Raw genomic sequence first — 14,731 nt, 5'->3', positions numbered from 1 at the left:
CCAATAGTTTCCACCTCCGTTTACAACAACATTACCAAAATGCAATCATGGTATCATGTGGAAACAGCCCTCATTATGTCTGTTTTTGCAAATGGTGAGGCAGTTCTTTCCAAAACAGAAATGTAAGATTAGGCTGCTGCCTGTATATGCAAAAAGACTCATCTGTTAGCAAACACTATGCTTATATAACATTAAAAACTAAAAATTAAATTTTGGTAACACTTGAATTTACATTGTTCTTGTTACATGCACTTACACAGAACTGCCTTAATTCTACGTGGCATTGATTCAACAAGGTGCTGAAAGCATTCTTTATAAATGTTGGCCCGTATTGATAGGATAGCATCTTGCAGTTGATGGAGATTTGTGGGATGCACATCCAGGGCACGAAGCTCCCGTTCCACCACATCCCAAAGATGTTCTATTGGGTTGAGATCTGACGACTGTGGGGCCATTTTAGTACAGTGAACTCATTGTCATGTTCAAGAAACCTATTTGAAATTATTCGAGCTTTGTGACATGGTGCATTATTCTGCTGGAAGTAGCCATCAGAGGATGGGTATGGTGGTCATAAAGGGATGGACATGGTCAGAAACAATGCTCAGGTAGGCAGTGGTATTTAAATGATGCCCAATTGGCACTAAGGGGCCTAAAGTGTGCAAAGAAAACATCCTCCACACCATTACACCACCACCACCAGCCTGCACAGTGCTAAAAAGGCATGATAGATCCATGTTCTCATTCTGATTACGCCAAATTCTGACTCTACCATCTGAATGTCTCAATAAAAATTGAGACTCATCAGACTAGGCAACATTTTTCCAGTCTTCAACTGTCCAATTTTGGTAAGCTTGTGCAAATTTTAGCCTCTTTTTCCTATTTGTAGTGGAGAGGACTGGTACCCGGTGGGGTCTTCTGCTGTTGTAGCCCATCCGCCTCAAGGTTTTGCATGTTGTGGCTTCACAAATGCTTTGCTGCATACCTCGGTTGTAACGAGTGGTTATTTCAGTCAAGGTTGCTCTTCTATCAGCTTGAATCAGTCGGCCCATTCTCTTCTGACCTCTAGCATCAACAAGCCATTTTCACAGGACTGCCGCACAAGATGTTTTTCCCTTTTCACACCATTCTTTGTAAACCCTAGAAATGGTTGTGCGTGAAAATCCCAGTAACTGATCACATTTACATTTATGCATTTGGCAAACGCTTTTATCTAAAGAGACTTACATTGCAAAGTACATATTTTACATTTATGTCAATTCTTGCTTTCCCTAGGAATCGAACCCATGTCCCTGGCGTTGATAGCACCATGCTCTACTGTTTGAGCTATAGGAAAGCTTGATCAAATTGTGAAATACTCAGACTGGCCCGTCTGACACCAACAGCCATGCCATGCTCAAAATTGCTTAAATCACCTTTCTTTCCCATTCTGACATTCAGTTTGGAGTCCAGGAGATTGACCAGGACCACACCCCTAAATGCATTGAAGCAACTGCCATGTGATTGGTTGATTAGATAATTGCATTAATGAGAAATTGAACAGGTGTTCCTAATAATCCTTTAGGTGAGTGTATAATTACACTGTATTAATGACATCTTTACCTAAGGGGTTACTCTTTATTTAAAGGTGACGTACAGTTAAATTGTAATAACTCAAATAAGTACTGAGTAATTATTATGTAACTAGTAGGCTACTACATGTACTTAGAGTTATGGTTTTGATGATTTTTGGAGAATTTTTTTTTTATTATTATTTTTACTGTTATTAAAATAAGTCTTGTATGCTCACCAAGGCTGCATTTACTAAATTAAAAATACTGTAAAAACAATAATATTTTAAAATATTATTACAATTTAAAATAACAATCTTCTATTTTAATATATTTTAAATTAAAATGTATGCTATTCCTGTGATGCAAAGCTGAATTTTCAGCATCATTACTCCAGTCTTCAGTGTCACGTGATCCTTCAGAAATCATTCTAATATGACGATTTGCTGCTTGAGAAACATTTTAAACTTTTACTAATGTTGAAACTGGTTGTGTTGATTAATATTTTAATGGAATCTGTGATACATATTTTACAGTATTCTTCGACAAATATGGAAAGTTCAAAAGAACAGCATTTATTTGAGACAAATATTTTGTACCATTTTAAATTCTTTTTCTATAACTTTTCATGTTCATGTTGAATAAAGGTATTCATTTATTTAACCCTCATCCTTCCAAAACTCTTTTTTTTTTTTAAATAAATAAAAACAATTAGTGTTCATTGGAGTGGTCCAAGACAAGTATAGGACTTTTGTTGCACTTGAACCATGAATATACAAAGAGCTGACTCAATGGTCTAGTTTTGTGCTTGACATTGTAAAAAGTAACAAATCTTTCCCTCGCGGGTCAATTTGAACCCCTTAATGGAATGTGAGGAATGGGTCAGTACACTTAGAAAAAACTAAAAATGCTAAAAAATTACCAAAAAAGATTAATGTTTACATGTTTAACTAATGTCTACATGTTTATCTGAATGCATATTGTCAGATAAATCATTCTGAAGACAAATGAATTTAGGACCCAGCGGAACAGCTCATTTGCTAATCAAAATCTTTTGAACAGCAGAATATATATATATATATATATATATATATATATTCTGCTGTTCAAAAGATTTTGATTGGTAAGATTTTTTATGTTTTTAGAAGAAGTCTCTTATGCTCACCAAGACTATTGTCACTGTGTGTGTGTGTGTGTGTGTGTGTGTGTGTGTGTGTGTGTGTGTGTGTGTGTGTGTGTGTGTGTGTGTGTGTGTGTGTGTGTGTGTGTGTGTGTGTGTGTGTGTGTGTGTGTGTGTGTGTGTGTGTGTGTGTGTGTGTGTGTGTGTGTGTGTGTGTGTGTGTGTGATTTTGACCCGTGAAGAAAGGATTAGTTACAAAGTGCGGGGGAAGGATGAAGGTAAAAAAAGTCCATAAGACTGATGAGACTTGTACAGTAGGTCACATGACAACGGCACTTTTCAGGGAAATCAACCTTGAAAGAGCTAAATTGTTTCTGCATATTAAAAGAAAGCATGAGAAGTTACAAAAATAGCACTTTATCTTTATGAAACAGCCATAATCGTGTGCTGTAGGCAAAAAAGAAAAAGTCAGGCTTTATTTGATCTGGAGTACACAAAGAAGACTGATGTCTTCAACATCCATTTGCGACTCAAATCTTCCAGAATGTATTAAATATCTGGAGCTAAATGCTTTTTTCATGACCTTCTTAAATAAAGCAGAGGTAGGAAAAATCACGCACTGTGCCAGAATAAGCAACGAGATTTCAGCCTCCACAACATCCAACACCAGCACTAACAGATGTCCTATTAACCCCACTCTTATCTGCTCAGGACAATATTTAGATATTCTTGCTGTTCACATCCAATTTTATTTCTCATTCTGATTTCCAGATAAGCTACACTGTTGTGATTACCCTTATAAGTAATGTACTAGTACTGTAAATGTCAGCGCACTCTTTTGCAGAACGAGCCACATATTTGATGCTGGAAGGGCGAGCTCGTGGGAAAAATGTTTCCTTGTGGTTATACTGTAACTTGCTCCCGTTACAGGAAAGCGGTTTCTGCAGGGGTTTGACCGCAGCGGCACATCTGTGGCGTCTCAGCTTGGAACTCCACTAAAGCAAAAGGAGAAGGAACATGAACGTATGAGCAGACGCACCACAGATGTGTCTTACACAAGCCAGGAAAGATGCCTTGACATTTAGACATTAATGCCATTCTTGGAGTAAATCTATCCCCTGGGCACTCAAACCTTTGAGATACAGTCACATTTCAGGGCTAGCTAAACTTCATTATTAACTTCTCATTAAAGATCTTATTGTACTAAATGTTTTCAAGCAGCCAGTTTGATCTTTCATTCTTTGTCATAATTGACTCTGCAGTCAGATGCGCACTTCTGCATGAATTCCATTGAGGATATGAATGTACTTAACGCCCATCTTCACATCATCACCATAAAAACTCTTATCTGTGTGGTTTCTCAGGAATTACATGATATCAGATGACCCAAATCTGCTAATGGAATTTACACCAAAGGGCCTGTTTTAGTTATTTGACAAACCTCTACACTATAGAAACTTCTTGAGACTTTAATTAGTATTTTCAACTCGTTTTTGATTAGTCCTTTAAAGCTACACTGTGTGATATTTTCCCCCATCTAGCGGTGTAAAGTATTATGACAATCCAGTGAATATTAGTTTCTGTTCTTCTGAATTCCGATTTCGTTTTAACTCCTACGGTGGCCAATTTAGTCCAAGATTAACCTGGCTTCCAGTTCGACCTTGTTCATGACTGCCATCGAGTGTTAAAACACGAAAAGCAAAGCTTGAATTTATGGGTATGTCCCTCTTTGGCTAATGTACTTTCAAGATGGAGGGGCAACATGGTGACCGCCGACCGGGATTCGAACCCTCACCTGTATATATTTTCAATGGCATATTATAAACTTATGAAAATACTTTATTACTTGAAAGAAGTAAATATACATTAATGAACACATATGTTTTTGAAAGAACCAGGTGTTTTTAGCTAAGAATAAACTAAAAAGTTACACAGTGTAGCTTTAAACTAAACTTAAATTTACCCAAGTCTAGAAAATATTAAGACTTTTTGAGAACATTCATTATCAGTCAAAGGTTTGGGGTAGAATACGATTTTTTTAAATGTTGTTAATTGAAGTATCCATTGCTCACCAAGGCTACAATAGTAATATTTCCATTTTTTTAATGTATTTTTTATCAAATACATTTTATAATTTTATATAATAAAAGTATAATATGTACCTATTTACCTGACATTAAAATAAAAAATAAAATAGTTTGGTAATATTTTATTATATTTTAAAATGTATTTTATTCCTGTGATGGCAAAGTTGAAGTTTCAGCAGTCATTACTCCAGTATTCTACGGAGGCCCTAAAGGGACATGGGGCCCTATCTTGCACCCAGCGCAATTGACTTTGTACACCGACGCATGTGTCATTCCTATTTTGCACCCGCGCAAAGCGCGCTTTTCCCTCCACAGAAGCACGTCGCTAAACTAGTGAATGAACTTGCGCTCCCTGGGCGGTTCAGCGCAAAAAAGGAGGCGTGTTCCGGCTCAAACAATCCCTGGTGCTATTTTGCTGTTCCATTAAACAGTTGCGCCTCTGACCAGAAAAAACCTAGTCTAAAGTCAGTGGCGCGTTGCGCGTTGTTCATTGTGCTATTTTAAGGGTGCATGCTTGACCAAAATGTATAGCGTGCACAACGCGCATACACTTTGCTCATGAAATCTACACAGATGTAACAGTTATTTTTGGAAATCATAAATTGTTACACTAAAAAAAATATATTAACACATTGTGGTGTGCCACGAAGATGTGAAAAAATAGGCATAAATCTAGCTTACAAATTATTCAGGCTTATTGTAGTAATTAAGGATCAGACCTGTTTGCCCAATAGTGGCAAGACATATATATATGTACATAAGGACATCTGACAAATTGGTTTGTCCGTCAAGAACCAGGAAAAAAAATCGACTGAAAAACTAGAAAACTGTTTAACCGACGCTATTTTGGGTGGGTTTCTCCCATCCCCATACAACACAACTTCTCTGTCTTTCACTGCTCTTACGAAAGGAAAATATATTTACCAATATATTAGTTGAAATATAATTTAATATATTGTAAATATATGGAATAATATATTGATGGTATTATAAAATATATTATATATTCATGTAATATATTGCAAAATATACAAATGATTGCCGCTTTCAATATATTGCAATATATTGAAAGATATAAATATTAATTCCCATATATGTTAATATATTTCCTAATGTATTGCATGAAATTTTCCAATATACTGCAATATATTTTTGTTTCGTAAGGGCTGCTCTTACAAGAACATCAGTCACGTCGGCTGTGAACCGCTCCTGGCGTGCGCCTGGTAAATACGCCATAATAATAGCAATCCATAATGGAACTTGCGCACCTGCTTTTAAAGGGAATGTTGGATGCCGCTCTGATTGGTTTATTCACGTTACGCCCAAACCACACCTATGAATAATGAAGCTACTTCAGACCAACCCATTTTAGATTTGCGCCGGGTGCAAGAGCCATTTATCCCGCCGGGAAAATAGCAACAGCGCCGAGACCCGCCCACAAAGTTACTTGCGCTCCGCGCTTTGACACTTGCGTTTCAGATCGTTAAAATAGGGCCCATGATGTTTTTGCGTTTTGAAAAAAAAAAACCAGCCGTATCTGCTGGCGATTTGATTTCACCCTGAAACTCAGTCTGGAGACCTGTACATTCATTTCTACTGCTTCTGGTACACTTTTGCAGGAACCAATCACAGACTGGCTTATCCACCTGTCGCGCTATTGGCGGGTTTAACATGATGACGGATAGAGAAACGATGGGTCGTTGCCCGTTGATCGCGCCTCTTGTGGTCTGATTGAAGGACTATCCGGTTGCGTACGGAGTCATTTGAATAATGCTCGTTGTTCATGCCTCTTGTGCAGTAGAAAATACAGAGCATACTCCGCAGACCAATGTTCAGTCTTAAACTGAGCTTGGTCTGGTGATAGCCAGACAAGCATACTATGGTAGTTAGGCAGTGAATTACATCATTGTACAGGAAACACACCCCTGTTTAGTTTTGTTCATGGACTTTCAGTTTGTTTTCATATGTCCAATAGCGTTTCGTTAATATACAGTTTGACTAGAGCAGGGTTCCTTAAACTCTGTCCTGGAGGGCCTCTGTCCTGCAGAGTTTAGCTCCAACCCTGACCAAACTCACCTGTAGTTTTCTAGTGATCCTGAATACCATGATGAGTTTGTTCAAGTGTGTTTGAATAATTTCATAAACAAAAAAGCCACTTTAAAGCAGTTAAAAAGGTCTTGGGAGGAAATCCGACCGCTGAAATGTTGTGTGCCTCCTCTATTTTAAAACCCACCAGCTGCCACTGGTGTTAAGAACCTCAAAACACCTTAGCAACTGTATAGCAAACACCCTGGTATCTACCCATAACACCCTGGCATCATGATAAATATTGCTATCCTATCTTGATTACAAAAGACTGTGCTTGTTAAGCTGCTGTAATCACTATTCCAGCTATAATAAGCCATTACGTAATGTTTAGATAGCCTATGCATTTGTAGCCTATCAGTACCATTAACAGTGACATTCTCCCAGCTAACATTCTCAGGAACTTTATAGAACATTCTGACAAGGTTCTCTTATAGTTATGATTAAATGTTCCTCCAGTAACATTAATATTTGTTCAAAGATGTCTGGTCTTTAATAATGTTTGCAATATGCTAGCACAGAAACATTATTTATACATCGTTCATGGACATTTATTTTTTTCTGAAATATTTTAGTCAGACATTTGTTATTACTGTTTCCCATAATGTTTCCCTGAAATGATAAAATGGACTGTTGCCTTACTGTTTTCTGTAACGTGCACAACCAAGAAATATGATTTTAAAATACTAAAATCATTCTTAGAACATGTTTTTTGTTGGATGGAGAGATGTTATAGTTAGAAACAAGATGCTAATAAAGATAACGGAACTGGAATCATTGCTTCAAACCTAACCACTCGCAGAAAGCAAAGCTAATGATAGAATCCTATTCAAGCTTGCCTTCCAGAAGCAATCATTCATGACAGACATTTTGGCATGTCTGAGCATCCATTAATATTCACTAACTGCTTCCCTTGTCAAACACAAACTTGTTCACAGGAAGCACTTTGCATATCAGAGGTGTTTTTTCAGAACGAGCCCAGAGTCCTGATCATCCACTACAGGAAGTTCCTCTTGGTGTGAAGGGGCCGCTGTGTGACCGAGGGCTTCCTGTCAGTGTGTGATGGCGTAGGGTGGTCTGGATGAGGCCCGAGACTGACAGGCACCGTCACAGGCAGCTCTTGGCTTCACATTGACTGCCACATCTTCAAAAAGCCCAGGTCAAGGGCCAAGAACTTCCCTTTCACAGAGGGCTTTGCCTAAAACCTCTTTACATACCAAGACAAAAGGCAAAAAGAAACAACTACAAAATACTACAGCATCAAATACGGCCAAATGATGGCCACTTCAACAATGAATTGGAAGTGCACATGAAGAACCCATTCAAAGACAAATGGGTTGCAAGAGAAATGATTCTGAAATGTTGATGGGTGGCTAAGTTCAATATGATCTTACAAAATAAGCCCAAATGTTGAAACTCATAAAATGGCTAATGAGCAGTCTTTCTTTAAAGCCCCCGCAGTCTGCTATATTGAAAAGATAGATCAAACGAAAACCACTTTTCCATTATCCTGCTCTTTACTTCTGTCTGTATCTAATCAGCCTCTTGGGCATAGTGATACCAACAGAGCTTTGAACACTGTCCCTTTACAGAGGGCAAACTGATAACTGCAATCCTGGACCTGAGTGACCACAGTACAATCTTTAGACGGGACGCCCACAGACCGTCTAATGCAGATTGCAGGGTAAAATATCAGCAGTGCTAACCGCTATCTAATTGGCTGGTTTCTTTCTTGCAACTTCTATTGGGTAGTGTGCACACGGTTCTAGATGAAAAAAAGTCTAGGCTAAGAAATTACATTGTGTGTAAACAAAACCTATTTTTAAGACTACTAATGGATTAGTTCACTTTTAAATAAACTTTTCTGATAATTTACTCACCCCCGTGTCATCCAAGATGTCCATGTCTTTCTTTCTTCAGTCGAAAAGAAATGAAAGGGTTAGTTCACCCAAAAATGAAATTGATGTTATTAATGACTCACCCTAATGTCGTTCCACACCCGTAAGACCTCCGTTCATCTTCAGAACACAGTTAAAGATATTTTATATTTAGTCCGAGAGCGTATAGAAGTGTATGCACACTATACTGTCCATGCCCAGAAAGGGAATAAAAACATCATCAAAGTAGTCCATATGTGACATCAGTTAGTTCATTAGAATCTCTTGAAGCATCGAAAATACATTTTGGTCCAAAAGTAACAAAAACTACGACTTTATTCAGTATTGTCTTCTCTTCCGCGTTTGTTTTCAAACCTCAAATAAAGATTCAAACGGTCAGGAATCAGCGTATTGATTCGTGATTCAGATCACGTGTCAAACTGCCAAACTGCTGAAATCACGTGACATTGGCAATCCGAATCACTAATCAATACGCTGATTCATAACCGTTTGAATCTTTATTTGAGGATTAAAAACAAACGCGCCTACATCATCCTGACCTTTTCAACGTAATTGCGTATTACATGATGTCACGAACATGCATCACAGAACAGAGCAAGGGGAGCATTTGTGCTTATAAAATTTTAACTTTTTAATTTTTTGTTTAAATGGTCGATCGTTTCGCTAGATAAGACCTTTATTCATCGTCTGGAATCGTGGAAAGCCCTTCGAAGCTGCACTGAAACGGTCATTTGGATCTTGAACTATTCAGGGCCCAATGAAGTCCATTATATGGAGAAAAATCCTGGAATGTTTTCATTAAAAACCTTAATTTCTTTTCGACTGAAGAAAGAAAGACATGGACATCTTGGATGACATGTGGGTGAGTAAATTATCAGCAAAAGTGTATTGAAAAGTGAACTAATCCTTTAAGACTTAAAGACATTGTCATTATATTTAAGCACATTTGCTCCTGCAAATTATCATTAATGCAAAGCTGAAATAAAATAAAATATTTTGTAAAATGTTTCCCTCATTTGATTTTGGGGGGACAATCATGAGATCCGATTTTATAAAGTCCAGAACCTACACAAGGTGTAGACATTTATAAATGATGGCTGGTCCAATTTTGCCAAGTTCTGTGGGCACAGATTGTGTAAAGGCCTTCAACGGAGGAATTACCATTCACCGGACCTTACCCTCAGTAGAGGTAAACTATCCCTAATAAGTCACATATAACGGAGCCAATCCAAGACTCTGCCATTTTGTATTATTCTGACACCACCCAGTTTAATAGTCACCCTCTGAAGAGCTGCATGCCAGCACTGTCTGTGTGTCTGTCGGAATAAATGTTTTCAAGAAATAAATGAAAGGTGGCAAACATGAACATGGGCGTCCAACCTTCAGGGCATTCATCAAAGCTTGTCCAGCATGATTTCCTGAATAGCAGTGGACACATCATTCAGGCTTGGACTTTTGACTTCTGGTTTGGCAGAAAAGGGCCTAATTTTATGGCTGTGTGCAAATCAGCGTAGTTCATTTCTAAAACACTGTGACACCACAGCACAACCCAAACCATTGTATGTCTATGTCTAAAGACATTATTTCTTCTTACACGAGAAATATTGTATATAGCATACAAATATGTCTTATTCAATAATGGTTCCCTTAAGCTCACGGGTTGGCAGAACAAGTTCACTATAGAGTTCATTCAGCACTTCAAGGCAACATTCATACACTTTGTAAAAGTGCATCGGAGGTGAGATTTGATGAAACATAATTCATTTAAAGTATATGCTAAATATTAGTTAGTATGCAGCTGAAAATTAGATTACGTTCAAAGCTGATTAGCTTCGGCCATTCCCTTTTAGATGCAGTGCAGAGTTTAAGTCTGATTTCACAATATGTGATGTTCTGTGAAACTACAACTTCAGAAATAAGCTGTTAACAAATTATAAAACAACCCTAAGTAGCCGTGTTAGCTAAGCTAGCAGGCTAAACAGCTAATCGCATTCCCAAACAATGAGGTACACATGAATCAGGGATGATAAAATCCACAATGGATAAAAATAACTACACAAGATCACCTGCACTCTAAAAAATGCTGGGTTAAAAACAACCCAAGTTGGGTTGAAAATGGACAAACCCAGAAACTGGGTTGTTTAAATACGTCCATTTCCAGGTTCAAAAAAGCCAATTTCTGGGTTTGTCCATTTTCAATCCAACTTGGGTTGTTTTTAACCCAGCTTTTTTTTAGTGTGTGAAGACCTTATAGTTGGAGTCAAGACTACATCCTCCAAAGGCCAGACCGAGACCGCTCAAGGCACAGATCCAGACCAAAACTTTGTTTAAAAGGTGAGTGTATCCATAGTTCCAGTAAGATTTGACACACAAACTTATGGAGCATATTTCTGAATCTAAACCAGCATTTCCTTTTCATATGACAATCACTAATGCCACATATTTTTCTAGATTTTAAAAGATGCATAAAGTGCTGGATTTTGTAGATAAACACACCAAAACAAAACAAAAATCATATTAAGACATTTATTCCAACGCAAAAACCTGGCAGCGTTCCTTCCCAAATGCCTACAATTTAGAGGAAAGAGGTGATTTAGGTGCTCGCATATTTGGCTGCAGCTGCAGGTCCAGTTCTTGCAAAGTTCATCTTTCAGAATCTTTTACCATAAAATTGCTGCTAAATTTGAGGCACACATTCCTTGATAAATTTGATTAGGGGTTGCGGTTTTCCCTGGAAATGCACATTTGATGCAAGCAACGCGAGTCAAAATCTATCAGTCTGTTCATTTAGAAGACTAAAGGAGAGAAAAAAAGCCACAAGAGAGAAGATGAGTTCTCCACATTAAGCGAAAAAAATAAAGAATAACTTCCCTTGATTTCAGCCTCACTCAACCCACCTACTTTTTCACTTTCCATACAATAAACACACAAAACGGAGAATACTTTTTACATCTGTTGTAGCTAAAAGTTCAAAGATCCTGCTAATCCCCAGTAACTCGACTCAGATTTCTCAAGAAGGCAGTACACACTTCACTACACACTTCATAGCGCTGGCACTGAGGGTTCTCACATCATAGACATCACCCTTGACTACCTCGCTATGACAGACAGTGAAGGGGAATGCATTACATTTGAGAGCTTTTCATAAGTCCAGACATGTTTAGATAAACGAAAATAGCTGTATACTTATAATTTGACTGATCTTTATTTACATCCACCCTTGCGTCAGATGAAGGGGGAAGCCCCGTTCTGCACGTCAGAGCTGGGACAACCTCTCCCGTTCACACCCCAACAATCACAGACAAAACAACAATGTCAGAATGGGTGTGTGTGTGACTGAGAGTGAGCATTGCTTTGTAGAAACACCTGATAAAGACAGATAAAGGAATGTGCTTTTAGTGTAATTATTACCAGGGTGGTGACAAATATAAGCATATTCTGAAAAGCTTTAGGAATCACAGGGGTCCCACAAAACTTCTCTTTAAACTGAACCTTGCCTTCAGTAAGTGATAATTAGCTGTTCGGATGGCCAGCAATGCACCTCCTGTCGTTTCACTGTAGGATAAAGGGAGGCTTTTCCTTTCATGTAGTCATCTGTGCCACACATTTAAAAGCACATTTGCTTTTTAAAGTCCCCTCAGGTTATGTTTCCCCTCAATAAATGGATTACAGAAAAATGCATAACATCTGTAAGCGTCCTGACGGGACTTTGTCTGTCCTTTTGTCTGTTTGTCTATGAACTGTCATCTATCTATCTGTCTGTCTGTCTGTCTGTCTGTCTGTCTGTCTGTCTGTCTGTCTGTCTGTCTATCTATCTATCTATCTATCTATCTATCTATCTATCTATCTATCTATCTATCTATCTATCTATCTATCTATCTATCTATCTATCTATCTATCTATCTATCTATCTGTCTGTCTGTCTTTAACAATACAGACCTTTTTAGTATTTTTCACTAATATTAGTGGATGAAATGAAAGTGTCGTTACCTGTGTCGGCTCGCTGCCCTCGCCCCGTTTAAAGGCTGAGCCTGAGTCTGGGTTCCTGCGTACAGGTTATACCGCTGAGGATACGACGCGCTCCAAACATCCCCAGAGAAAACCAACACCAGCATCGATATCAAAAGAACTGCTCCATCCATCACAGCGCGCGTGTTTAACACTATATAACTAATGAATTCTCTCGAACGAGCTTTTATTCCACAGAAAAATAGCGCTTTCGCGGTGTCTAGAGGAGCTTCTTTACACTCCCAGAAGTTCGTACTATCGATCCATTACGCGCGTCCTGAGCGCCGCTTCCAGAAGTGTCGGATAAATCTCTCAAATCGACGCGTAACGGCGCTTTCCCTCCTTTTACGCTGATAAACCAACCTAAACTCCCTCTATCCTTCTTTTGAATGGTTTGTAATATTTGTCGGTACATCCAAACAAAGCAATCCGGAGGCTTCCTGAAATCTGGAGGAGTTTTCTTGGAAAGGAGATGCAGTAAGTTTGGATTGAGGGGAGCCAGTGCGCTCTGACGCACTCCAACGTCCCATACTCTCTCTCTCTCTCTCTCTCTCTCTCTCTCTCTCTCTCTCTCTCTCTCTCTCTCTCTCTCTCTCTCTCTCTCTCTCTCTCTCTCCCCCCATCCCCCTCCCCTCCAGAAACCCTCCCTCCAGTGCACTGATGACAGAATCACAGCCATCTATGCTTTAAAAAACTAACAGGACCACGTGTGTGAATACTAGGGGTGCTTCTGAAATCTCAGTGACATTGGTGAACAGCAGTGATTGAAACCATATGTCCATATCTTTATTGTGGTTACCTTGGGTGAAGAGAGCAGCTTTTGTGCTTTTGAGAGCCTACTTCAGAAAGTTTAACTTCTTTGTGCAGTTGTTCTAGTAATAAATCTTTTTTTTTTTTTACATTCACTTTACACAAGTGAATCTCAGAAGATCTAGAGATCAAGAACATTCCCACACTGTAGACAAATATATATTTTCATGTTTTTTTTTGTGTTTTTTTTTTTTTTGTCAAATCAACTTAGATAATTGTGGTTCAAATAATATAATATTTTGTGTTTCTGTTGACTAAACCAGTCACCTTCATTGAATCAACTCAAATTTTTAATTTAAATGAACTCAAAATGTTTATTTTAAGGAAATTTCAAAAGGTTTACAGTGCAGGTGATATTTCACCCAAAAGTAAAAAAAAAAAAAAAAAGAAATTATATTTTAATTCAGTTACTCTGTGCATTTTAATTGTGTTTTTAATATTATTTAATTACATTTCAGGGACCATTAAGATTTTTTTTCAATAACATTATTTTCATAAAAAATTAAGCTCTTTCTCATTTCTTTGCAGGAATGAGACACTTCATTCGATCAAAAAGTTGTAAAATATTGAATTAAAAACTAATTAGCAATGGATATTAAACAATGGTAATTGGTACAAAAATGTGCTTAATAGTTATGAAAATAAATATATTACAATATTGTTTAAAAAAACACAATTTTCTTAAACTAATGTATATATATATATATATATATATATATATATATATATATATATATATATATATATATATATATATTTTGATGTGAAATATGAATAGCTCTTAAGTTTTGAGACGGACTCTGTAAAAGTTTTTATTATTATTTTACTTATTTTACCCCTTTTTCTGACTTATCAGTAATGTTTATGCTGATTAGAGGATTTGCATAGACAAATCAAAAATTGTTCTCATTTTCCGTAAATGTCAGCCAAATGTGTGCTATTTAAAAAAAATGTTAATGGCCTCTATTTTAAAACGGATCTCAGATGAATGTTTAAAGAATGTTTCTCACTGGTTTATCTCTGAAAGATCTATCCTTTCCACTCCTTTGAAGCCCTACAGCTGTGAAAAACTATTTGTTACACTTTCCAAAAGTGGGATGGCTTTGAGGCGAAAAAAGCGAGAGAAAATAGCAAAGCGGCCTGCTGTTCTTCAATAGAGGAATGTAAACCAAACAT

General features: G+C 37.6%; 1 protein-coding gene across 1 annotated transcript in view; it reads right to left on the bottom strand.

Moving 5' to 3' along the window:
• emilin1b (elastin microfibril interfacer 1b) overlaps window positions 1-13,233 on the bottom strand; it is a 37,613-nt gene extending 24,380 nt beyond the window's left edge. Inside the window, exon 1 of the mRNA XM_067455886.1 lies at window positions 12,728-13,233. Within this exon, the coding sequence (XP_067311987.1) occupies window positions 12,728-12,879 (152 nt within the window). The 5' untranslated portion in view covers window positions 12,880-13,233. The remainder of the gene's footprint in view (window positions 1-12,727) is intronic.
• Window positions 13,234-14,731: the final 1,498 nt, after the last annotated feature.

Source organism: Pseudorasbora parva, chromosome 10, assembly GCF_024679245.1.
Source record: "Pseudorasbora parva isolate DD20220531a chromosome 10, ASM2467924v1, whole genome shotgun sequence".
Classification (NCBI taxonomy): domain Eukaryota; kingdom Metazoa; phylum Chordata; class Actinopteri; order Cypriniformes; family Gobionidae; genus Pseudorasbora; species Pseudorasbora parva.
Note: the sequence above shows the minus strand (reverse complement) of the source record. Positions and strands in the feature narration are given on the sequence as shown.